This window comes from Stegostoma tigrinum, chromosome 5, assembly GCF_030684315.1.
Source record: "Stegostoma tigrinum isolate sSteTig4 chromosome 5, sSteTig4.hap1, whole genome shotgun sequence".
In the NCBI taxonomy this organism is placed as follows: domain Eukaryota; kingdom Metazoa; phylum Chordata; class Chondrichthyes; order Orectolobiformes; family Stegostomatidae; genus Stegostoma; species Stegostoma tigrinum.
This window is the reverse complement of record NC_081358.1, coordinates 116,165,267-116,192,508: the sequence shown is the minus strand read 5'-3', so window position 1 is coordinate 116,192,508 and position 27,242 is coordinate 116,165,267. Positions and strand designations below refer to the sequence as shown.

Sequence of the window (27,242 nt, the reverse complement as noted above, 5' to 3'; positions counted from 1 at the left end):
AAAAGATTCATCTAGAGTGGCTCAAAATGTTTCAATTAGAAAATGGCTGCCTGAGTGAAGTCCTAATTAAATGACTGGGTGTTTTCCAGAAAGGTCTGGGGACTATCAGAGGAGTCAAAGTAACCTTGCATGTTGACCAAGAAAGAAATTCTGCGATTCTGCAAGGCCTGTCCAGTGCCATTTACTTTAAAGGCAAAAGTAGAGGTAGAATTCAAGACTGGAAAGTCAAGGAATCATTAAACCAGTCCAATTAGCAGAATGGACAGCCCTGGTCACCATTCTTGAAACCTGATGTGTCAGTTTGCCTCTGTGAGAGATTTTAAACAAACAGTAAACTGTTTTTCACAGTTGGCTAAATACCCAATCATTCGGTTAACTTGCAGGTTTTTTGTCCTTGGAGAAGTTTGACATGAGCCTCGCTTACTTGCAATTATGTTTAGACCAGCATTCTCAGAAGTATGCTACAATTAATACCAATAAGGGCTTGTACCAGTGTGCAACACTGAATACCAATATGCCATGCGGCATATTGTCAGCCTATTCAATTTTCCAGTAAACGATGGAGAACATTTTACAAGATCTACGTCAGGTTGCCATTTACTTAGGTGACACCCTGTTAACAGGGAAAACTATAAGGAAAATGTAGAGAACTTGGATGTAGTCCTAAGGAGCATTGTGGTGGCAGGCTATGTCTAAGAAGGAAACTGTATGTTCCTGACCCTCAAGTGACCTACTTGAGCTATGGAGTCGACAAGACCGGGTCACACCAGTTGGAAGATAAAGTGAGGGGATCAAGGGTAAGAAGAAGAAGGCAGGGGAATGAGGTTGAGACACATTATCAGCCATAATCGAATGGTTGAATAGGCTCGATGGGCTAAATGGCCGAATTCTGGTCCTATATCTTACAGTATCTGGGCTTCCAGAGCATCTTCATAACATCCTCTAACACATGTCTCATCTCGAACAATCTGAACATCAGACCTTTTAGACCATTAAGGAGAGGTGATGGCCAAGTAGTGTTACCGCTAGACTCCTAATGCAGAGACCCAGGTATTTTTTCTGGGGACCTGGGCTCAAATCCCATCATGGCAGATGGTGGAATTTACATCTCAATAAAAAACTTGCAATTAAATGTCTCATGATGACCATGAAACTATTGTCAATTGTAAGGAAAAATCCATTTGATTCACTAAAGCCCTTTAGGAAAGGAAATCTGCCGCCCAAACCTGGTCTGCCTGCATGTGACCCCAGACCTACAGTAATGTGGCTCACTCTTAACTGCTCTGTCAGCAATTGTGGTTGGGCAATAAATATTGGACTAGCTAACAACACACACATCCTGTAAATGAATAAAAAAGTTGGCAACTAATTGCAATTGTTGTTACATGTTAAAACTTTACTTAAATATTGAGTAAATAAGTAATGCACAATATGTTTTCTGGAAGTAAACATTAATCCCAAGTTCCTTCTCAGAGCACAGAAATGAATATTATTCTTTTCACTTGTCTTTCAGCATGTTTGTTTCGATACAATGGGCTATCGTTTGTGTACCTCATTTTTCTCCTCCTTATTCCACTTTTTTCTGAACCCACAAAAAAGACAATGCAAGGTAAGAAATTGTGAATTATTATTTTGTGTGCAAGCAATGTATGAATACGTATGAGTACGTATGAGTAATTGATAGCTCATGAATTAATGATTCATTCTTGTGAGTGATGGTCTGCTGTCTGAAACTGCTGCATTCTGTGATACAGTCCATGTAGTCAATGAAGAAATATATTTTCAAGGCAGGATTAAATATGACCTATCTCAGTGGTGCCCATGTAAGCTAAGGTATTTCTGAGGCTTCAGAACTGTCAGATCTCTAACTTAGCTAACAGCATCTTCATCTTGCCTGGGATCTCTATCTAAATGGTGAGTTTGAAGGCAGCTAATTAGATAGCAACCTCTGGAACATTGCCAAATGCATTACCGGGCTGGCTTTCATGGGTAAGGAGTCCCCTCATTTGGTCCCTATGTGGGATACTGAAACTAGAAGATTTCCTCAATGATATTGCTCAGTTGTTGACAGAATCCAGGAAAAAATAGATGGGTTGACAGCATATTTAACTCCTTTTGAAAGCCTAAAATAATTCTGAGGCATCTCCCTCAATAAACCACCAATAACAGTGCCTATAGTCACATAAATATTGCACTAACTCAAAAATGAACAATACACACAGTCATCAATATTTTTCTAGGATCTCACTAAATGATCAGACCTTAAAGCACATATCAGTTTAAATTTTATAAAATTGACTTACCTATGAAAATGTGAATTAGGAGGAGGATTAGCTGCCTTGGCCCTTTCAGTCTGCTTTGCCACTCAGTGAGATCATGGCTGATTTGATTTCAAGCCAAATACATAGAAACTTGCTGTCTGCTTTCATGTATGATTTTTTTAATAGTCTATTTTTCCTTCCTTTTTAATCTTTCAGTCATTTTTTGCCTTAGTTTAGATTTTACTCAAAGTTCTGACCGCTCATCCCAGCACAATTGCATGAGTTTCCTAAAATTTTGATAACATCTTCAACTGTTTTAAATTAATCGGTATGATGTGTCCTTGGAATTTTCATTTCAAGTTGGAATATACCCTTTCTGTGTATTCTGAAATACCCCTTAAAATGTCTGCCATTGCATTGCTGTTCACTATCCAATTATCCAATTTACTAGATCATTTGAGCTATAACTTCTTTTATATCAATATAATTATCCTCATTTAAATTTAAAGTGTTATCCTTAGACCCAGCCCCTCAAATTGAAGTAAAATTCCCTTGTATTATGATTGTTGCCACTTTGGGGCCAGTTTCTTTACAATGCTCTTCATCAGAAATGGGAGAGGGGAAGTGGGTTCTGAAATAAATACGGAGAGACGGGGAGGTGGATTGAAGATGGATAGAGGAGAAGATAGGTGGTGGGGAGACAGACAGGTCAAAGAGGTGGGAATGGAGTAAAGGTGAGTGTAGGTGGGGAGGTAGGGAGGAGACAGGTCAGTCCATGGAGGACGGACAGGTCAAGGGGGATGGGATGAGGTTAGTAGGTAGGAAATGGGGATGCGGCTTGAAGTGGGAGGAGGGGATAGGTGGGAGGAAGGATAGGTTAGGGAGGCGGCATGAGCTGGGCTGGTTTTGGGATGCGGTGGGGTGAGAGGAGATTTTGAAGCTTGTGGAATCCACTTTGATACCATTGGGCTGCAGGGTTCCCAAGCAGAATATGAGTCGATGTTCCTGCAACTTTTGGGTGGCATTGTTGTGGCACTGCAGGAGGCCCAGGATGGACATGTCATCTGAGGAATGGGAGGGTATGTTGAAATGGTTCGCAACTGGGAGGTGCATTTGTTTATTATGAACAGAGCGTAGGTCTTACGCAAATGGTCACCAAGCCTCCGCTTGGTTTCCCCGATGTCGAGGAGGCCACAACGCGTACAGCGGATGCAGTATACCCCTTTAGCAGACGTGCAGGTGAACATCTGTTTGATGTGGGAAGTTTTCTTGTGGCCTGGGATGGAGGTGAGGGAGGAAGCGTGGTGGGATGTGTGGCAGTTCCTGCGGTTGCAGGGAAAAGTGCTGAGTGAGGTGGGGGCTGGAGAGGAGTCTGGAGCGGACAGGGAAGTCACAGAGAGAGTGGTCCCTCCAGAAAGCAGACAAGGGTGGGGAGGGAAAAATGTCTTTGGTGGTGGGGTAAGATTGCAAATGGCGGAAGTGTCAGAGGATGTTGGATCCGGAGGTTGGTGGTGTGGTACATGAAGATGAGGGGGCTTCTTTTTTGGTTGTTATTGCAGGGACGGGGTGTGAGGGATGAGTTGTGGGAAATGCATGAGACATGGTCAAGGGCGTTCTCGACCACTGTGGGGGGTTTGTTGCGGTCCTTGAAAAACAAGGACATCTGATATGTACGGGAGTGGAATGCCTCATCCTGGGAGCAGATGCGGCAGAGGGGAAGGAATTGGGACTAGGGGATGGCATTTTTGCAGGAAGGTGGGTGGGAAGAGGTGTATTCTAGGTAGCTGTGGGAGTCGGTGGGCTTGAAATGGATATCAATTTCTAGGTGGTTGCCCGAGATGGAGACCGAGAGGTCCAGGAAGGTGAGAGACGTGTCAGAGATGGCCCAGGTGAACTTAAGGTTGGAGTGGAAGGTGTTGGTGAACTGGATGAACTGTTCGAGCTCAACTTGGGAGCATGAAGCAGCACCAATATAGTCATCAATGTAATGGAGGAAGAGGTGGGGTTTAGGGCCAGTATAAGTACAGAAGAGGGATTGTTCCACGTAACCCACAAAGAGACAGGCATATCTTGGACCCTTACGGGTACCCATGGCCACCCCCTTCATCTGTAGAAAGTGGGAGGAATTGAAAGAGGAGTTGTTGAGGGTGAGGACGAGTTCGGCTGAGAGGATGAAGGTGTCAGTGGAGGGGGACTGATCAGGCCTGCTGGACAGGAAGAAGCGGAGGGCCTTTAGGGGATGGGGAATGCATTGGGAATGCAGGTGTATAGGGACTGGACGTCCACAGTAAAAATGAGGTGTTGGGCACTGGGGAATTTAAAATTCTGGAGGAGGTGGAGGACGTGGGTGGTGCCACGGATGTAGGTAGGGAGTTCCTAGACCAAAGGGGAGAGAATGGAGTGGAGATATGTCAAGATAAGTTCAGTGGGGCAGGACCAGCTGAAGACAATGAGTCGACCAGGGCAGTCAGGTTTGTGGATTTTGGGAAGGAGATACAAGCGGGCGGTGTGGGGTTGGGGAACGATGAAGTTGGAGGCTGTGGGTGGAGGTCACCTGAGGTGATAAAGTTGTGGATGTTTTGAGAGACGATGGTTTGGTGGTCGGGTTGGGGTCATGATCCAGGGGATGGGTAGGAGGAGGTGTTGGAGAGTTGACGCCTGGCCTCAGCAATATAGAGGTCAGTGTGCATTATTACAACTGCACCTCCCTTGTCCATGGGTTTTATGTTGAGGTTGGGATTGGAGTGGAGGATGTGCCGGCATCTCCGGACGCTAGAATCAAGCCTACCCCAGCTCAGAGCCTCCCTCTTCCAGCCCTGCAAAGGTCCTCTCCTGTTTTTTATTCTTTGTCAGATCCACAACCTGAACTCTCAATTCTGATCAGCTTTATTGGACACTAAAAACTGTAAGTCCTCTACATTGGGGAAACCAAGTGGAACACCTATGCTTGATTCGCACTAAACAACGGCACCACCCAGTGGCAAACCATTTCAACTCCCTCTCCCATTCCACAGACGACATGTCCATCCTGGGCCTCCTGCAGTGCCACAACGATGCCACCCGAAGGTTGCAGCAACAGCAACTCATATTCCGCTTGGGATCCCTGTAGCCCAATGGTATCAATGTGGATTTCACAAGCTTCAAAATCCCCACTCCCCCCCACCGCATCCCAAAACCAGCCCAGCTCATCCCCACCTGCCTAACCTAACCTTCCTCCCACCTATCCCCTCTTCCCACCTCAAGCTGCACCCCCATTTCCTATCTACTAACCTCATCCCATCCCCTTGACCTGTCTGTCCTCCCTGGACTGATCTTTATCCTCCCTACTTCCCTACCTACACTCACCTCTACTGACTCCATCCCCGCATCTTTGACTTGTTTGTCTCCTCTCCACCTATCTTCTCCTCTATCCATCTTCTATCCGCCTCCCCCCTCTCCCTATTTATTTCAGATCCCCCTTCCCCGCCCCCATTTCTGATGAAGGGTCTAGGCCTGGAATGTCAGCCTTCCTGCTCCTATGATACTGCTTGGCCTGCTGTGTTCATCCAGCTCTACACCTTGTTATCTCGGATTCTCCAGCATCTGCAGTTCCTATTATCTCTCTTCCTTACAAAGCCATCAGTTTTCCGCACCTTGTAACGTAATACTAAACCTAGTATAGTGTCTACTCTGCTCTGCTCCAGAATATAGGAGCAAGTTACTGCAGATGCTGGAATCTGTGTTGGAAACAAAAAATTCTGGAGATCACAGCCAATCAGGCAGTATCCATCGAGACAGAGCAAGCTGATGTTTCGAATCTGCATGACTCTTTATCTAGACTCAACATTAGCTTGCTTTCTCTGCATGGATACTGCCGGACCTTCTGTTATCTCCAGCACATTTTGTTTTCAGTACAGCTCCAGAACGTGCTGTTGAAAGAAACTGTCCCTGATACATTTTTGAAGTCTCCATCTCGGCTCCCTTTTACTAATCTGATTTTTCTAGTCCATCTGTACATTAAAATCCTGTGTCCTGAAAAGCACCCGTTATTTCTTCCCTTTTACTCCATTCTACTATGTGGTTAGTAATACATGGCCTGTGTATACCATTCTCCCAATTGACTTCTTGCAGAAGAAAATAGAAAATAGGTGCATAAGTAGGGCATCAGCCATCTGAGTCTGCTTCGCCATTCAATACAAGCATAGCCCAATCATCCAACTCAGTACCCTGTTCCTATTTTCTCCCCATACCCTTTCATCCCCTTTAGCCCTAAGAAATGCGTCAGACATATACCCATAAAACATGCAAAGTTTTGGTGTCCACCACATTTTGTGGCTAAGATTTCCACAGGATCACCACTCTTTGGGAAGAAATGCTCCCTCATCTCAGTTCTAAATGGCCCACCCTGTCTTGGAAACTGTGACCATGGTTCTGGATCCCCCTGTCATCAGGAATACCATCTTCTGGTTACCCAATGTAATATCCAACTCTTAGGATTGTATAGGTTTCTATGACAGAGTCTCTCATCCTTCGAAACTTCAGTGACTGTAGTCTTAACCAATCCAGTCTTGTACGTCAGTCCTGCCATACCAGCAATTAGTCTGGTAAACTTTCATTGTACTCTCTACAGCTAGAACATCTTTCCACTTATAAGGAGACACAATATTCCATGTGTGGTCTCATCAAGGTATGATTTCAGCAGGATTTCTCTGCTCCAGTACTCAAATCTTTTGCTATGAAGAACAACATACTATTTGTTGCCTTTACTGCTTGCTACATCTACATGCGAACTTTTAGCGACTGGTGTGTGGGGCTACCCAGGTCTCATTGCACATTCCCCTCTCTCAATTTATAGCCATTCAAATAAGGGCCTGCTTTTCTGTTTTTGATACCAAAGTGGATAACCTCACATTTATCCACATTATACTGCATTTACTATGCATTTGACCACCCACTCAGCTTGTCCAAATCACGCTGAAGCATCTCTGTATCCTCCTTGCAGCTCACCCTCTCAACTAGCTTTGTCATCTGCCCTTTGGAGTGATCACATTTAGTGATATCATATTGGACTTCATTGAGAGCCTTCTGAAAGGCTAAGTAAACCTAGTCCAATGGCTCCCCCTCATCAACTCTACTAATTACACCCTTGAAGAATTCCAGCAGATTTGCCAAGTATGTCTTACCTTTCATAAATCCATTTTGGTTCAGTCCAATTCTGGCAGTATTTCCCAAGTGCTCAGCTATTATATCTTTTACAATGCATTCTTGCAATTTCCTGACTGCAGGGTTTGCAGAACACCTCCGCTCGGTTCGCAATCTGCTTTGCAGAACACCTCCGCTCGGTTCGCAATAAACAACTGCACCTCCCAGTCGCGAACCGTTTCCACTCCCCCTCCCATTCTTTAGATGACATGTCCATCATGGGCCTCCTGCAGTGCCACAATGATGCCACCCGAAGGTTGCAGGAACAGCAACTCATATTCCGCTTGGGAACCCTGCAGCCCAGTGGTATCAATGTGGACTTCACCAGCTTCAAAATCTCCCCTTGCCCCACCACATCCCAAAACCAGCCCAGTTCGTCGCCTCCCCCCACTGCACCACACAACCAGCCCAGCTCTTCCCCTCCACCCACTGCATCCCAAAACCAGTCCAGCCTGTCTCTGCCTCCCTAACCTGTTCTTCCTCTCACCCATCCCTTCCTCCCACCCCAAGCTGCACCTCCATCTCCTACCTACTAACCTCATCCCACGTCCTTGACCTGTCCGTCTTCCCTGGACTGACCTATCCCCTCCCTACCTCCCCACCTATACTCTCCTCTCCACCTATCTTCTTTTCTCTCCATCTTCGGTCCGCCTCCCCCTCTCTCCCTATTTATTCCGGAACCCTCACCCCATCCCCCTCTCTGATGAAGGGTCTAGGCCCGAAACATCAGCTTTTGTGCTCCTGAGATGCTGCTTGGCCTGCTGTGTTCATCCAGCCTCACATTTTATTATCTACTATTTCTGGGGCCACTTTCTTAAATACATTTTGATGTAGATTATCAGGCCCTGGGACTCTTTGCCCTTCAATTCCATCAATTTTCTCTTCTGTAGTTGGTTCCTCAACATATTTATCCAGAGAATCATACTGTATTCACTCCATAAATTCCTTCTCTCCCTTCTCGCAGGATTGCAACTAATTTGATTTGTCCAATCTACGTACAGATTTATGCCACCCAAAATTACAGATTTTAGTTAATGGTATTAATCCCTAATTTTCTCTTTAATGCTATTACCAGCATCACCCTTACAGTTTGGGGTTTTTGTAGGATTCTTACTAATTTTATTTGTCCCGGGTGTCCCTCAGCTCTACTCGTTGAGATTCCATGTAGTCGGAGCCAATATCCTTCTTCACTATTGCATTCATTTCCTTTTTAACCAGCAATGCAACTTTTACTGCCTTTTCCTTGTTGTCTGCCCTTGCTAAGCTTTGAATACTCCTGGATATTTAGTTTCTATCCCTGGTCACCCTGTACCCATGACTCTATAATCCTGACTATCCTACACTTTTTTTTCACAAAACGGTAAGACTTGGTTTTAACATTACTTGCCCTGTCCCCATAATTTTCCATTGTGTCCCTTTGACCTTGGTGCTTGATTTCACTATTTATCACTTTTGTCATTCCCCTGTTGATCCATTGTTCTATCTGCTTATTATCTAAACTTAAAAGATTTTTAAACACACAGGTAAAAGTAAAATCCCATTAGTTTCCAAAGTGTACTTAATAAATTGAAAAGAAACAAAACAGCGGAATCCAAAATATTTCTGGCACAAAGGTCCTACCAGAGTCCTTATATTTAACACCTGGGTTGGTTTAAGTCATTTGTGACTTCAATTTTTAGATGTGAACTGCAGATAGCTTCTGAGATAATGGGAACTGCAGATGCTGGAGAATCCAAGATAACAAAGTGTGTAGCTGGGTGAACACAGCAGGCCGAGCAGCATCTCAGGAGCACAAAAGCTGACATTTCGGGCCTAGACCCTTCATCAGCTCTCTCTGATGAAGGGTCTAGGCCCGAAACGTCAGCTTTGTGCTCGTGAGATGCTGCTCGGCCTGCTGTGTTCATCCAGCTGCACACTTTGCTATCTTGCAGATAGCTTCTTCCTGGAGCTATGACATACCTATATAGATGTATTTAGCTTTAATAACTTCTTAAAGTTTTATCACAAAACTTCAGGGATTAACACCAAATCCTCACTCCAGAATAACCTAGTTCAGTATATATTCATTTCTTCTGTACCAGTCTATACAGCCATCCTATTCCAAGGACTGAACAGTTTTTCCTCACCCAAAGTATATACTGAAACCAAAAGTGTCCCTCTCTATGCTATGTTTTTCCGATAAGCTGAAAAAAAAACAAACCTCTTAAAAAGCTTTGAGGGCCCATTATTTACCTTGCTGGTCACAAAACGTTCTAAGAATAAAGTCCATTGTTGGTGCACAAAACCCATTCAATCTAAACCTAGCCCTCAAAAATGGTTTTAAAAGAAATCATGATGGCTGCAGCTCATTACTAACTCCAAATACCCACCAGTTACAGACTTCAAAACCAGAACTGAAATTTAAAAAACATTATACATAAGGATAAGGTAATCTAGCACATCACAGCCAAACAGAAGGCCAAAGTATTTACAGCTCACTTTACCCAGATGTGCTGTGTGGGTGATCCACATTAGCCACCTTCCAATGTCCCGAGTGTCAGAGATACCAAACTTCAGATTTATTTGATTTTTTGTGATATCAGGAGACGATGAAGGTATTAGATACTGCAAGGGCTGTCAACCTTGATAAAACTTTAGTAATAGCACTGAAGGTTTTTCCGCAGGACTAGTTGCTCAACTCTCAATCTGTAGGACATCTGCAACATTTTTGGAATCAACAAATGTGATAATTTTCTAGGGTATGCACAAAAGACGGGACAAATCCATGACAAACTATTACTACCAGTTAGCTTATGCTCAATCACCATGTAAGTGATGGAAGGCGTCTTTGACAGTGCTATCAAGCAGCACTTTCTCAGAAATGATTTGCTCACCGATGCTCAGCTTGGGTTCTGCCAAAGCCAGTTGGCTCCTGACCTTATTACAGATTTGATCCAAACAAAGACAAGGGAGCAGAACCTCAGAGTTGAAGTGGGAATGACTGCCTTTGACATCAAGCAGCTTTTGACCAATGTGAAAGCAAGAATCCTTGACAAAATGTGAGTCTATCAGAATCAAGTGGAAATTTTTTACTAACAGAGTCATACTTAGCACAAAGGGAGATGATTGTGACTGCAAGAGGCTAATCCCAGTTTCTTAGGATATTGCCTGGGTTTGACAGTACTGTGGCTTTAAGAGGTGTATTTTGCCCTTCTGAAGAGTGCTTTTAAGACAGAGGTGCCAAGCCATCTATTTGAACCCAATAAGGTAAACAGCTTGTAAGACGAGATAACAAGGTGTAGAGCTGGATGAACACAGCAGGCCAAGCAGCATTAGAGGAACAGGAAGGCTGACGTTTTGGACCTAGACCCAACCTTGTATTTTTTAAAGTTTGGAATAATAGAAGCAGCCTGAATGAGTGAGGTCAAGCTGCCTCCAGAGCCAGGACTTTTAGTTTTTCAGTAGCATTTGCTAAGGTTCGGAAGCTGTAGTACATTTTCCCCTGCTACTGTCTGAGTTATATTTTGATATTTTCCTCCTGGACTGGAGAATTGCCCGTGAGACAGCTTTTCTGTTCCTCTGATGCTGCCTGACCTGGTGTGTTTCTCCAGCTCCACACTCTGTTATCTCTGACTCCAGCATCAGCAGTTCTTACTATCTCTGCCTGTGAGATAATCTATTTCACTGAATTTGTGTTAGCCAAGGGTGTGTTTGTGGGATTTAACTGTACTGGAACAGTTAACAGTTTAATAATATTTTATTCTGTTAAGTTTTCCAATAGAATTATACTATTCAGATTTCTACACTTTTATTATATTTTAGCTCAAGTTTATGAATGAAGAGTGGGGTAGTTTGACCAATCAAATTGCAGATGGAAAGCAATGCCTGGCTCTCGCCTCTAAATAAAAAAAAGGTTAGGGTCTAGGCTATCTTCTTTACATATTTTGTGGGGGTTTGGTCTGGTCCATTGCACTGGAAAACCATCTTCAACTGCTTATCAATTACATTGCTTCCATTATAAGGTCAGAACCAGTGATGCTTGCTGATGATCGTACCACCTTCATTCAGTACCATTCATGATCCTGCAAGTACTGAAGCAGGCTGTACCAATTCACTGTAAGACCTGGACAATACTTAGACTTGGGCAACTAAGTGGAAAGTAACTTTCATACCACACCATTACCAGGAAATAAGAGAGCATTGCACAGTCTTCCTTGATATTCATTAATAAATCCCCCTGACCTTCAAGCCAGAAGTTACCATTGACTTGAACTGAATGAGAGCAGCCATACAAATACTGTCGCTAAAATACCAACTCCAAGGCTAGGAATTCAGTTGTGAGTAACCCGCCTCATAACACTCCAAAGTTTGTCCATCATCTCTTAGGCACTGGTATGTGGATATGGCTGTGTAGGCCATCATTTATTTCCTATCCCCAATTTATCAGCCGCCAGATCAGGTAAGGATGGCAGACTATGGTTTCATAATGTTTTTCTCTTCTCCTCTTCCTCTCATTCCAGAGTTTTATTCTTTCAAGTTTTATCATCTGCCATGATGAGATTCAAACACATAATTCTCGAACATTAGCCTGGGGTTCTGAATTACTTTTGACACTGTCACTATACTGCTATCTCCCCCTATATCTGAAATGTAATGGAATTCTGCCCATTAGTCTGGAAGAGTGCAGTTCCAACAACACTTGAGAAACTTATTACCGTCCCAGGACAAAGCTTCTCATCTACCACCTTCAACATTCATACTGTCTATCACCAAAGAACAGTGGTATCAGTCTGTGCCAGCTACAAGATGCATTGCAGCAACACACTACTTCTGTTCCAAAAACATCACCTGAATCCACAACCTCCACCAGCAGTAAGACAAGGAGAGTGGGAACACCATCCATTCAAGTGTCTCTGCAAGCAAGGTGTCATCCTGAAATGACATTTCTGTTCTGTCACAGTTGCATGGCCAAAATCGCGGATCTCCCTTCCCCACTTGGTGTACCTACACATGGTTCAAGACGCATGTCACTATCTTCCTGAGGGAAATTAGGAATGTGCAACAATTCTGGCCTAACCAGCAATAGCCACATTCCATGGACCTCTGTTGCAAAATGCGCCTACAGTCTGTGTATGAAGTCAACGCAGATCCAATGCTTCCAGTGTTAAAACACTAAGAAGTGATGTAGTTCAAAGAATGGCCTGGCATGTACTCAAATGCATTCATTTTACTAGCAATATTATCAATTCTTTCAGTTTTAAAACCATTTGAAAAAAGATACTAGTTGGAGGCAATGATCTATTGCTGTCATTGCAGGTAATGTTCTGGGGACCCGGATTCAAATGTTACCGTGGCAGAGAGTGGAATTTGAATTCACTGAAAGGAATGGCGTTCAATTTCTACCCCATTTTACATACACGATTCCTGAATAAACACTGTCAATCTAGAGCCGTCCTGCATGATAGCTGTTATTTGCCATGGACATTGCAGACATGGGAAATTAGCATCCTAGATCCTTCAGCCCGAAACGTCAGCTTCTGTGCTCCTAAGATGCTGCTTGGCCTGCTCTGTTCATCCAACTCCACACTTTGATATCTCGGATTCTCCAGCATCTGCAGTTCCCATTATCCCTGATGCTAATTTCCCATGTCTGCAATGCCCAGGGCAAATAACAGCTATCATGCAGGACAGCTCTAGATTGACAGTGTTTATTCAGGAATGGTGCGTGTAAAATGGGGTAGAAATCGAGTGCCATTCCTTTCATTGAATTCAAATTCCACTGTCTGCCACGGTAACATTTGAACTCGGGTCCCCAGAACATTACCTGCAATGACAGCAATAGATCATTGCCTCCACACATTCCTGTGGGCATAGGAATCTTAAAGGGGCTGCACAATGTACCAAGAAGGCAGCAGACAAGAAAATTTAGATGAAACATGGTTCCTAATTCAACTGTGGTAAGTTTGCTCTTATTGTGAAATGCCAGGAATTGCTGTTTAATCCAATTTCAAGATTTGCTTGGAAAAGGTCTAAAAATGCACAGCAAGTCAAGTAGGATCTGTGCAAAGTTTAAATCAGTCAGTTGGTGTTGAAATTAAATGCTTCCAATTCCAGGTGGCTCTTGGCAAATGCACAGAAAATGTTTAGCCATTTTATGCTTTTACGTGAAGAAAAATAATCTACAAAGTAATGACAATCATTTTCAGTTAACAGATGACTAGAATAAATAACAGAAGTTTTAATAATGTACTATAAAACTGACTATATAAAAACTAAAAGTCTCTGAACCTTTAAGAGCTGCAATATTCAAAATCAGATTTTTGAAAGTTACCAAATCCCATCCTAAAGAGATAAGCAAGCACTTGACTTTCTTCAAATACTTCATAATATTAAAATTGAAACTCTTTCTCCTTTTTTTACAAAAACCACAGTAAACTGGTCAAGAAACAATGCCAGATAATTACATTTTGCACAAAAGAAGAACTAGTCTGCTAAGTCACACTGTACCAGATGACATGGTTTCCAAAAAGCTGACTTGTTCAATTCTACTTTATCGGCATGGCCTTGGTGCTCCTCCTGTATGTGGTGCTGCACATATAGCACCTCCTGAACCCTCAGTTCCGGGCTGGAGGCGTTAACATCAGTCATGCCAATCTGATCTGTGGTTGCCATCCAGGTTGCAACAGTCTCAGCCATCTGGAGGTGTGTCAAGAATTGTAAGAAGGAGGACAATGTCCTTATCCACTCTGCCAGTTTAGGGATGTTATGCTGAGATTGTAGAGGACATTGGTGAGGCCTGTTTTGGAATATAGCACAGAATAGAATATCCTTTATGTCACTTGTTCTGCAATATAGAAGTAGAGGAGTGCAGTGAAAACATTTTAAAATGGCCACTTTTTAATGACGCCTTCTTAGGTATAAGTGCTTAGGTACAAATCTTACAGAGTAGAAAATAGTGATCTTACACAAAGAAGATTAAAAGAAAACATAAGTTTTACTTTCAGAGGTAGTTACAACATAGTGAAAGGTTCAGCATGTGGCGCCAGGCCCAAGTCCAGCAAGTGTCCTGCTTGGCTCCAGTCCACTCCTCATGGGCAGCATCCAGGTAAGTTACGCTGCACTGAGATTTGTACCTCGGCCTCACCATTGCTCCAGGACTCGTCCCTTCTGTCGCTCTAGGGACACAGCCCCTCCGCTGCCTCAGGCTGCCTGTTCCTGCACTCACCTGCTGGCTGCCTCAGGCTCCTGCTCCGACCCGTGCTGCTGGCTCACGCTCACTACCTGCGCGATGCTGTACGTCTTCTTCCCCACACCCTGCTACGGGGTTCTTCTCCACATTGCTCTAGGGCTCACAGTCCTTGTGCTGCTAAAGGCTCACTGTTCATGGTGTTCTGGGGCACAAGGGCTTGCTACTCTGGACTTGATGCTGGCTTTGGTGCTGAGGGGAGAGAAGAAGAGAAACAGTGAGGAAGAAAAATAACAGATAAAGCAGTGGAGCTCTGACAGGAGCATTTGACTCTGCTGCCATCTTACCGATACTGTGTCCAGCTCTGGCCGAATAGTTATAGGAAGGATATTGTATAGCTGGGGAGGGTTCAAAAGAGATTTACCAGAATGTAGACTTGAGTTATAAGGAAAGGCTGGATAGGCTGGGACTTTTTTCACTGGAACATGGGAGATTGAGAGGTGACCTAATAGAAGTTTATAAAATAATGAGAGGTTTAGATAGAGTTGAGCCTTTTCCCTACGATGAGGAATTTCAAGACTAGGGGACACATTTTTAAAGTGAGAGGAGAGACTTAGAAAAGATTTGAGGCAAATCTTTTATACAGAGGGTGGTTTGCATGAGGAATGAACTTCCTGTTGAAGTGGTCGATGTGGGTATAATTACAAAGTTTAAAAGACATTTGGTTGGATATATGAATAGGAAAGGTTAGGAAGGATATGGGCCAGGAGCAGGGAGGTGGGACGAGTTTAGTTTGGGATTATTTTCGGCATGGACTGGTTGGACTGAAGGGTCTATCTCTGTGGTGTATGACTCTACAACTCTATGACTATCTTCTCCCTGCTATCTCACACTCACTCTATCCCTCCTTCTGGGTCCAATGAACACCAACATTCATGTTCAAACACTCTTGCTTCAGCCCATTGAATTTGCACTGGTCTACTTGGTGCACTTGTCTCACTTTCCATTATTTGGCCCGTAGCCTTAAATGTTATGATGTGTCAAATGCCCATCCACGTACATTTTTTTAAATGACAACAAGAATGCTCCTTTGTACATTTCCTCAAATTTTGGTCAGGCCTGCTCAAATTTAAACATTTCATCACTGGACTCTAAATTTTAATTCAGATTTTCCCCGTCAGAGCCTGCATTGGAACTTGATGTCTCTTGTAGCATTTTTGATCTATATTCATGTTCCCAATTTTTCTTTCTCTTGACTCCCAATTTTCCTTTGCAATTCTAATTCTAGTTTTCTCATTGCTATTTCAATTTTTTCTCCTTTTTCCAGTTTATTCATTTTCTCATCATGCTCAAGGTGCTTCAACCATAATTCGGTTTTACCTGATCCCAATTTGTCACTACCTTGAGTGCATGATCTCCTTTGAATTTCTACTAAACCCAAGTGTGGTTCGGTTACCTCAATTACTTTTCCTTCCTAGATATGTCAGGTAATGCCACTCATCGTTTCTCTGCCAATTCAATCAACTTGAGGTTTTGAAAATTCAGTTAGAACAATCAGGGACTGCAGTGGGTTTTCTGAAGGTGGCAATTTTGAGTGCCGTTTTTTATTTGCATTATAGAACATAGTATTTTGTACAAGTTTACTTTTTTTAAAAAATTCCTCATTGACTCTGTTACAAAGACAATCCCAGATTAGCACCCAAACTTTGTTGCGCTTCTCCGTGGAAGTGCGCTGAAAATCAAGCCCTACTATTACCAGAGACATCACAGAAATTACAACATTTTACCAGAGTACGCCATATTGTCAATTTACATGACTGATAGATAAGTTCAAGTTAACAGGATAGAAAGCACAGTTTCTGTACTTAGCAAGAAGTATTTATTACGAATAAATAGATTCTAACCAAAGGTAAACAGTATTGAACTGTTCACAGGAAATTCTACTAGTTAAAACTTAAACCATCCTCTAAAATCCTCCTAAACAAACATGTAGAGAGACAGAGACAAGCAAAAGTAAGCATTGGTGTTATGGATGGAAATTCTGGGGAAGCAATTCACTGGTACCAGTCCTCAGGATTTGTTTAAGGCGTTCCTTTAGTTTCCCAATCCCTTTATTTCTTCAAGCACTTCCTTTTCGTTATTTTACTGCTTCACAGGAAGCACAGATTTTTTTAATATAAATTTATTTGTGGGCCATGGATGTTGCTGGCTGGCCAGCATTTGTGGCCTGTCCCTAATTGCCCTTGAAAAGATGGTGATGAGCTGCCTCCTTGAACCACTGCAGTCCATGTACACCCACAATGCCATTAGGGAGGAAAGTCCAGAGTTTTGACCAGCAGTGATATAGCAACAGTGAAATACTTCCAAGTCAGGATAATGAGTGGCTTGGAAAAGAACTCACAGATGATAGTGTTCCCATGTATTGCTGTCTGTCGTTCTAGATGGAAATTGTCATACTCTTGGAAGATGTTGTCCGAGGAGGTTTGGTGAATTTCTGCAGTATATGCTGCCACTATGGGGGAAGTGGATGCTTGATGATATAGTGCTAACTGAGCTGGCTGCTTTGATCTAGATGGTGTCAAGGTTCTTGAGTGTTGTTGCAGCTGCCTTCATCCTGATCAGTGGGGAGTATTCCATGGCACTCCTGATTTGTGCCTTGTGGATGATGGGCAGGCTTTGGGAGTCTGAAGGTAAGTTGTTTGCTGCAGTATGTCTAGCCTCTGATCTGCTGCTGTACTTGCTTTATTTATATGGCGAATGCAGCTGAGTTTCTGATTTTGGTAAGCCCCAAGATGTTAATAGTCAGAGATTCCATAATGGTAACATCATTGAATGTCAAGGAGCGGTGGTTAGATTGTCTCTTACTGGAGATGGTCATTTGTGTGACTCAGAAGTTACTTACTTGATATTTGCCAGGTTTTGTTGAATTTGGAACGTGCTACTTTGGCACTTGAGGTGTTGTGACTTCCTGACTTCTGACATAATGGTGGAGAGAAGGTCATTGTTGAACAAGCTAAAAGTGATTGGACCTAACACTCCTGCAGAGGTGGCCTGGAGCTGAGTTGTCGGTACTCCAACAATTGTAACTGTCTTCCTGTTTACCAGGTATGACTCCAAGCTGCAGAGTTTTCCCCTGATTTTCATTGATTCCGCTTTTGCTAGGTCTCCATGGTGCCGTGCTTCGACCAAATGTGCCCTTGATGTCAAAGGCTGTCATTCTTGCCTCACCTCTGGAATTCTGTTCTTTTTTCTATGTTTGAATGAAGACTGTCATGAGATCAGGAGTTCAGTGGCCCTGGTAGAATCCAAAGTGCATGTCAGTGAGCAGTCTGTTACTAAGCAGGTGCTGCTTGGTAGCATTGTTGATGACACCTTCCATCATGTTACTGATGATCAATAGTAGACTAATGGGGTGATAATTGACCAGGTTGGTTTTGTCATGTATTTTGCACACAGGACGTACTTGGGCAATTTTTCACATTGTCGGGTAGATGTCAGCATTACAACTATACTGGAGCAGCTTGGCTAGTTTTATGGTAAGTTCTGGACCACAAACCTTCAGTACTATTGGCAAAATTTTGTCAGGGCCCCTTGCCTTTTTAGTATTCAATATTTTCAACTGCTTCTTGATATTACATGAAGTCAGTTGGATTGGCTGAACACTGGCATCTGTGATGTTGGGGACCAGTGGACCAGGTCGAACAGGATCATCCACTCGACACTTTAGTTGAAGTATTGTTGTGAATGCTTCTATTTTATCTTTTGCACTGAAGTGCGTGAGTCTATTGTCAGTGGGATGGGGATGTTTGTGGAGTCTCCTTTTGCATTAAATTGTTTATCTGTCCACTACCTTTCTTGGTTAGATTTTGAAGGACTCCAGACCTTAGATCTAATCAATTGGTTGTGAGGTTGCTTAGCTCTTTTCATCACCTGCTGCTTATGCTGTTTGACATGCTAGTAATTCAGTTTGGTACCTTCACCAGGTCATCACCTCAACTTAGTTATACTGGGTGTTGATCCTATCACTCCTGCCTGCTCTCTCCATTGAACCAGAGTTGATTACCTGGCTTGATAATAATGGTAGTGGTTACAGATTGTGTTAGAGTATGATTCTGCTGCCAATGATGACCCACAGCACTTCATCGATGCCCAATCTTGAGTTACTAGATCTATTCAAAATCTATCTCCTTTAACAGGGTTATAGTGCCACACAGTACAATATAATGTATTCTCATTGTGAAAGTGGGACTTGGTCTTCACAAGTACTGTGCAGTGGTCACTCTTCCAGATACTGTCGTAAGATGTATCTGCAGCAGGCAGATTAGTGATGGTGAGTTTAAGTACGTTTTTCCCTCCTGTTGCCTCCCTCATCACCTACTCTGACCCAATCTAGCAATGATGTCTTTTAGGACTCAATTAGATAGAATTATAATGCCACTGCCCAGCTGCACTTGCTTGTTGACTTCGAAGTCTGATTCAGTTGAAGACAAATTCACAAGTTAAAAAGTGTCTGATTTATTGGTTAAAAGCGACTGCTTATTACAACTGGTGGGGAAAATGTACTGGCCTTCTTTAGCTTCGGTTGTTTTACTGGAGAGAAGGAGGCACACTCCTTTCTGAGGAAGGGTCACCGGACCTGAAACGTTAACTCTGTTTTCTCCTCCACAGATGCTGCCAGACCTGCTGAGCTTTTCCAGCAACTTTGTTTTTGTACACTCCTTACCAGATGTCTAAGGCTGCTCAATGTGTAGTTCACAGCCACCAGCTATTCAGTCACTTAGGAACCAATCAGAGCTGATGACCTTTGGCATCCATGACTGGTCAAAAGCAGCTACATCAATCAGCTACTAGGTGCTGGTCAAATCTCATTTTGGTCACGTGCTTTCATGGCATGCTGTTGCTATCTATTTACATCTACACCCACTGCTTGAGAAGCAACAGTAAAGATGTGATTTACAATGTTTCAATAACTTGCTTTTTTAAAGGATAACCATTCCTTCCTCCACAGTTTGTTGCAAAGCAGTGTTTTTTGTCCCCCAATTCAGTTCACAATCAAAGATAAAGTAAAATAAAAGACGCTGTCTTTATAGTGTATAGCTTACATTAATTAGTAAAGATCCTCCTAACAGGCCAATTCTTGACCTAAATGTCAGCGATGGTCCGCACAAAAATTTACTATTTTACCTTATGTTATGCCTGTGCTTTAGCAATTGTTTCTGTTTCTTAGCCATATGCCAGCCATCAAATATTTAGACCATACTCATTTCAATAGCCTTTTGAATCAAAGATAAACATGATGGTTGAAAAGGAACTCCCTTGATGAGCTTGAAGCTGTCTTGTGAGACAATATGAAAGCTGCTAGCACTTACTAAATATTTCAAGCAAGTCATCAAGGTGACAGAGAAATCAGCCAACATGCCAGAAGCAAAAGTAAGTGTTGCAGTATATGTATATTGGGAACAAAATAATGCAATCAATGTGCTATTAAAGCCTTTGGGAAAACTGGGTACAGTTTTGTCTCTAATGGAAGATATAAGTAGTCTAGTATTGCTGTCAAATTAAATTTCATACTTTAGATAATAGATTGGAGACTATAAGAGGAGAACTTGTTAAGGTTGATTGGACAAATAATGCAATAAATATGAATATTTAAAGAAATAATTCATTACATTCAATAAAAATATATTAATCAAAAATATTGTTGTTCAGAGTTAATTGGAAAAGGGTAAGCTAATATCTAGACACACCAAGCAATTAGGAACGGAAATGGCATGTTGACATTTATTACATGATGACAGTACAAGAATAATTAAATCTTGTGACACCTGTAGAGGGCTTTGGAGAAGAAATGGAACATGTATCAACCATACAGCCCACTGCACTGTATTGTCATTAAACGTGATCTGAACTTTGGCTCCATTTCCAAAAATCTGTCTATCTCAGCTTTAAACATATTAAACAGTTGAACACCCACAGCATTCTGAGGTGAAGAATTCCAAGATATTTAAATGAAGAAATTCACTCCGTCCAGAATGATTGTCTCCCTTCTCCCGAGACTGTGCCTATCCTTCTAGATTCCCAAAGCAAGGGAAATGTCCTTTCAGCAAATATCCTGCCATATCCCTTCAGATCTTATGTGTTTCAACAATATCATGTCTCCTTCTTTGATAATCTACAGAGTATAGAACCAATTTACTTCGCCTCTCATTATAGGTTAATCTGGAACTTCCTCCACATAACACCTGTCTGCTTCTTTAGCTGACTTTTATTACCTTGCGAGGTAGTATTGGAAAAGGTAATGTCACTGGTTTAGTAAACAAAGACCCCTAGGCTAATGCTATAGGGACATGGGTTTGAATTTCACCATGGCAGATGGTGAAATTTGAATTCATTAAAAATTTGGAATAAAAACCTAGCAATGCAAGTGGATAAGGTGGTCAAGATGGCAAATAGTGTCTTTGCCTTCATCAGTTAGGGCATAGAGTGTAAAATTGGCAAAACATGTTGCAGCTGTATAGAACATTAGTTAAGTCACATTTGGAATACATAGTTATGGTCACCATACCACCAGAAGGATGTGGAAGCTTCGGAGAGGCTACAGAAAATGTTTACCACGATGTTACTGTTTTGGAGGGTATGAGCTGTAAAGAGAACTTGGACTAAAGTTGGAGGATGAGGGGTGACCTGATAGATGTTTGTCGAATTAATTGATGCATGTCAGTCTTTTTCCCAAGATAGAAATGTCAATTACTAGGGGACATAGGTTTAAGGTAAAAAGGGGTTAATTTAAAGGAGATGTGAGAGGCAAGCATTTTTTTACACAGGATGGTAAATGTCTGGAATGTGTTGCCTGAAGAGGTGGTGGAGGCAGATGTAATAACAATGTTTAAAAGGTATCTTGTCAGATATATGAATAGGCAGGGATAGAGGAAAATGGACTGCATCGGGGAAAAGGTTTTGCGTTTAGAAAGGCATCATGTGTCAGCGCAGTCTTGGTCTGAAACGCCTGTTCCTGTGCTATACTGTTCTTTGTCCTTTGTTCTAATGACAACCGTGAAACAACTGCTGATGATTGTAAGTGACTTGTTAACCAAATGTTTTGGCCATCTGACCTATCATCTCCTTCTGTGGTTAGGAGTCATTGACTTCATTCTATAATACTTCTGTGAGGCATGTTTTCTTGAGATGTTTCAATGCTTATCTTTAAATATAAATCCTGAAAAGAAAATACAGAGTTAACGTTTTGAGTCTGATATGACTCCTCCAGAAAAGTATTCTTCTGTATGCACATTGACTATGACAGCAAATTGAGAATTCTGTGGCAGAATCCCAAATATTAATTTAGGAATTGTGAAGAGGTTAAGAAAGGTATTGGTGAGGAAGATTGGGCACGTATCAGGACGTTGCTTCCTAAATTGAATATGGACATTGCTGGAAACTCAGCATTTATTACTTATTTCTAATGGCTCTCAGGTGTGAGGCTAATTATATCCCTAGTGCTGTGAAGAATGGAGATCCGTGAGTTTGCCCCAATGCCAGTAAAAGAATGATGGCATAGTTCCAAATCAGGTTGGTGTGTGGCTTGGGAGGTAACTTGCAGGTGGTTATATGGTATGCATCTGCTACCCCCTTCCTTCTAGCTGGTTGAGGTTGCAGGTTCAGAAGTTCCTTTAGAAGCTCCTTGTAAGTTACTGCATTGCATTTTGTAGTTGGTACAAACCATTGCCACTGTGTATTGGTGGCAAAGGAAATGATGTCAAAGGTAATACAATCATTCAGAATAGAAACAGGCTCTTTGGCCCACCATGTCAATATCAAACACCAAACTAATCCCATTTACCTGAGTTGGTCTATAGCCAAACATGCCCGTGCATTTTGTGCTCACCCAGATGCTTCTCAAACTTTATGAGAGTACCTGTCTCCGCCATCCTGTCTGGCAGAATATACTATATTTCTACCGCCCTCTGGATGAAAAATGCTTTCCTCAGATTTCCTCTAAATCACTTACTCCTGACCTTAAATTTGTGGCCTCTGGTCTTAGACATGTCTACCATGGGGAAAAGATATACCTTGTCTTGCCTCTGATCATTTTGCACACCTAAATCAGATTCCCTATCAACTCCCCTGCGCCAAGGAAAACAAACTCAGCCTATCCAGTCTCTCCTCATAACTGAGACATTTCATCGCAGGCATTTTCATGGTGAATCTCCTCTGCGCCCTGTCTGGTGCAATCATGTTTTTCCAATTGTGTGGCAATCAGAACTGTGTACAGTATTCAATCTGTGGCCTAACCAATGCCTTAGAAAGTAGTAACAAACCTTCTTTGCTCCTGTATTCTATACCATAGCTAATGAAGACAAGCATCCCAGAGGCCTTCTTCAGTACTCTGTCTGTCTGTGTTGACGTCTTCAGGAAACGATAATTTGTACAACAAGATCCCTTTTATCTCCATGTACTTCTAGGGACCTACCATTTATTATATATATCCTTTTTTTAGACTTTCTGAAATGCAATACCTCACACTTATCAGAATTAAATGCCACCTGCCGAAGCTCTGTGAATAGAACATCTGATCAATATCAGACTGTGGTCTGAGACCGTCCTTCTCACTATCAACAACACCACCAATTTTGTATTATCTGCAAACTGACTAATTATACCTTCGAAATTTACATCCAAGCCATTCACATACATAATAGCAAGGATCCCAGCAGTGTAGTAAACTGCTAGTCACAGGCTTCTAATCACAAAGACAATCCTCCACCTTTGACTCCTATTGCATTCCAATTTTGGATATAGTTTGCCAACTTGCTTTGGATCCCATGGGTTCTTATTTTTTGGACAAGCCTTCTATGTGGGCCCTTGTCAAGGGACGTTCATGTAAACCACATCAACTGTACTACCCTCATCAAAATATTTAGTCACCTTTTCAAAAGACTCAGTTAAATTAGTCAGACATTATCCCCTTCGAATAAATCCATGCTGATTATTCCTGATCAATCCCTATCTTTCCAAGTGTTGATTAATCCTGATCCTCAGAATTGTTCCCAATAACTTCTGGAGCTGGTTTTCCATTGCAAGTCACCCTTTATTTACATGTGGAAAGTCCTTAACTCTGGCACAGGTTTGTCAGAGACAGCATCCAGACTGTCAGAATCTTTGACACTGCTCTTTTTTATCTGTCAGCTCAAGCTCCCTGATTGGGACTGTTAATCTGGTACAATCAGGGAATCCATATTCTGTGAGGTCCAGCTGGCTGATCTTGTTACAATCCCCACATCGACATCAGACTGACTGGTCTGTAATTACCTGTCTTATGCCTGCTGCCCTGCTTGAACAAAGGAACCACATTAGCTATCCTACAGTCAGCTGGCACTTCACCTGCGGTTAGCGAAATATTAAATGTCTCTGGGCCCTAGCAATCTCTCCCTTAGCTGCCTGGGAATCATTACATCAACCCTGGGGAATTATGCACCTTTAAGCCTGCAAAAACATCTAATACTTATTGTTAATCTTAACATGTTCTAGAAACTCACCATCCCAACTGAAATCGACTGTTGTCTTTCCCTTTGTGAATTTAAGACCTCACCCATATATGCAGATTGCTCCTTTGGCCTCTAATAGGCCCCACTATTAGCCTGGTAATCCTACTCTTAGTATAACGTAATCTTCGTTTTAACTGGCACCTTATGAACCAGTATTTTTGATAAACTGGCCACTAATATATACCACAAATACCATGAAGTTTACTGTATTATTCTATCCACTTACTATAATTTTTAATTTGTTTACCTCACTGTAAATATACCTGTTCAACCAAAAGGCCACAGTTGATTCAATTTTGAGTCAATTTCTTATCATATAGTGTGATCTACTGCAATGGCTGAGAAGTCATTTAAGGATGTGAGTGAGAAGTCTCTCCCAGTATGTTTTATTTTAGACAAAGTTATATTATTATTTAGTTGGATTACATTTTAAATAAAGTATAACAGTGATCTGTATACAGCTTGCATTATATTTCTATTACTTATTTTATGTTTTTACATTGATCATGTGGATTTTTTGATTATCTGGAATATTTGATCAATGGTATATGCTTGGTTCTATAGGTGGCAGTTAATAAAATGTTTGATTAAAAAATATCTTGGCATTTTCCTTAATCCTATCTGAAAAAGATGCTTCGTCCCCTCTTTGTCCTTCTAACGTCTTTTTAAGCACCCCTACATTCTCTATACCCTGGAAGGGCCTCCCCATTTTTAAATCTGCAGTACCTAATAAATGCTTCCTTCTTTTTCTTCATGTAACTCTTGATATCCTTTGACTTCTGGGTTCCCTGGATTTGCTCTCCTTGTCCGTCACTGTGAGAGGATTATGCTGACCCTCAGTTTGTATTGTATTACTTTTCAACAACTCCCAGCTTCCCAATGCAGGTGTACCTGCAAGTCGCTGCCCCTAGATTTTCTATATCCTGTTTAATTGTTGATGGAAATTGGCCTTCCCAATTTAAAACATAACTTCTGCACACTTCTTATCCTTATCCCATTCCATAATGACTTTGAAACTTAGAATTATGGTCATTATCCCCAACATGCTCACCCACTGAAACTTTAACGATTTGTGTGGCTTCATTCCCTTGGAAAAGGTCCAGCACAGCCAATCTCTAGTAGAACATCTACATATTGGCTACAAAAAACTCTTCTAGATGCACTTAAAAATTCTACCCTGTCTAATCCTTTCACTCTAAGGCAATCCCAGTTAATGTTAGCAAAGTTGAAATCACTCACATCTTTGTGTGATCTGCCTACAAATCTGCACCTTTATCTCCCTCTAATAGCAATTGGGAGGCCTATAATATAATCCCAGCAGAGTAACCTTTTTTATTTCTAAACTGTACCCAGGTGGCCTCATTTGAAGAGCTGTCTAGGATATCCTCCCCCAGTCCTGTAGTGATGGTTTCCTTTATCAATAATGCAATGGTCCACCTTTCTTACATTTCCTAACCCCTCCCACGTCCCACTTGAAACTTCTATACTTGGAATGTTGAGTTGCCAATCCTGTCCTTCTTTCAACCACATTTCAGTGATTGCAACAAATACACATCATATGTGCTGATCAGTGCTCGAAGTTCATCAGTGAAACTTGCATTAAAATAGATACAATTTAGTTCTCCAGACTCCCATGTGCCTTATAATGCTCAAGTCTTTGCCCCCTGCTGGACTGTCATTGCATTCCTTTAGCATCTGATTGCACCTTGCTCCTGACTATCTATTCTTTGCCCATTCCCTAGCCAAATTAATTTAAAACCTCCCTAACAGCGATTACAACTTTAGTAGCCCTCAAAAATCTACTTCTAACTTCCTGAATTCCTGCTGCAGGATGTCATTTCTTTTTTGCCTGTGTCATTGATACCAACATGTACCACGACTGCTCGTTGTTCACTCTCCAACTTCAGAATGCCCCACAGCCTCTCTGAGTCAATCTTGACCCTGGCACTAGGGAGGCAATATACCATTTGAAAGTCTTGTTTGCTGTCACAGAACCAGCCATTGGTTCCCCTTACGATATGCCCCTTATCTTTAAACCTTTTTCCTCCACTGCTGACAGTTCCTCCCAACAGTATCCACTATGGTTTATCTGTTTAAGAAGGGGATGTCCATAGGGGAGTCCTGCAGTACCTGCTCATGCTTATTTGTCTTCCTAGTGGTCATGGAATGCTTTTTTCCCTGTGGAGCTCTTACTTTTGCTGTGACCAGCTTGCTAAACGTGCTATCCACAATGTCCTCAGCATCATGAATGCTCCATCGTGAGTTATCCACTGCTCTAGCCACTCCATGTGATCAGTGAGGAGTTGCAGCTGAACACACATCCTGCATACATGCTCACTGTGATTTCTCACATATTGCAGGAGGAGCATTCCACAGGACTGAGTTCTTCTGCCATTATCAACTTTACCAACTACAAAAAATAGACAATCAACTAAGAACAAATTATCCAACCTTTACCTACTACTTGCCAAATCAAACTTCTGTTGCGCTGTCTGTTCCTAACAAACTACAAATCACAAAAGTTAGGAATTTACATTCTTTCTGCCTTCCTGTGCTATTCACTAAGTCCCTAAAGCTGATTACAAAGTATCATTTCCTAACCTGTTACTTCAGGAGCTCTGCCTTTGGAGTCAGTGAGGTTCGCTATGCTCTTCTCCCGCCATTGCACTGATTGAGTTTGATATAGAACATAGAACATTACAGCACGATACAGGCCCTTCGGCCCTCGATGTTGTGCCGACCTGTCATACCGATCTGAAGTCCATCTAACCTACACTATTCCATGTACGTCCATATGCTCATCCAATGACGACTTAAATGTACTTAAAGGTGGCGAATCTACAACCGTTGCAGGCAAAGCCCTCCATTTCCTTACTACTCTCTGAGTAAAGAAACTACCTCTGACATCTGTCCTATATCTTTCACCCCTCAATTTAAAGCTGTGCCCCCTCGTGCTCGCCGTCACCATCCTAGGAAAAAGGCTCTCCCTATCCACCCTATCTAACCCTCTGATTATTTTATATGTTTCAATTAAGTCACCTCTCAACCTTCTTCTCTCTAATGAAAACAGCCTCAAGCCCCTCAGCCTCT

At 42.1% G+C, this 27,242-nt stretch overlaps 1 protein-coding gene across 4 annotated transcripts in view; it reads left to right on the top strand.

The window, feature by feature from the left end:
- LOC125451988 (piezo-type mechanosensitive ion channel component 2-like) overlaps nucleotides 1–27,242 on the top strand; it is a 645,421-nt gene that overhangs the window by 140,952 nt on the left and 477,227 nt on the right. For all 4 annotated transcript variants that reach the window (XM_059646233.1, XM_048529830.2, XM_048529829.2 and 1 more), the window contains exon 2: nucleotides 1,514–1,609. In XM_059646233.1, coding sequence (XP_059502216.1) covers nucleotides 1,514–1,609 — 96 coding nt within the window. The remainder of the gene's footprint in view (nucleotides 1–1,513; nucleotides 1,610–27,242) is intronic.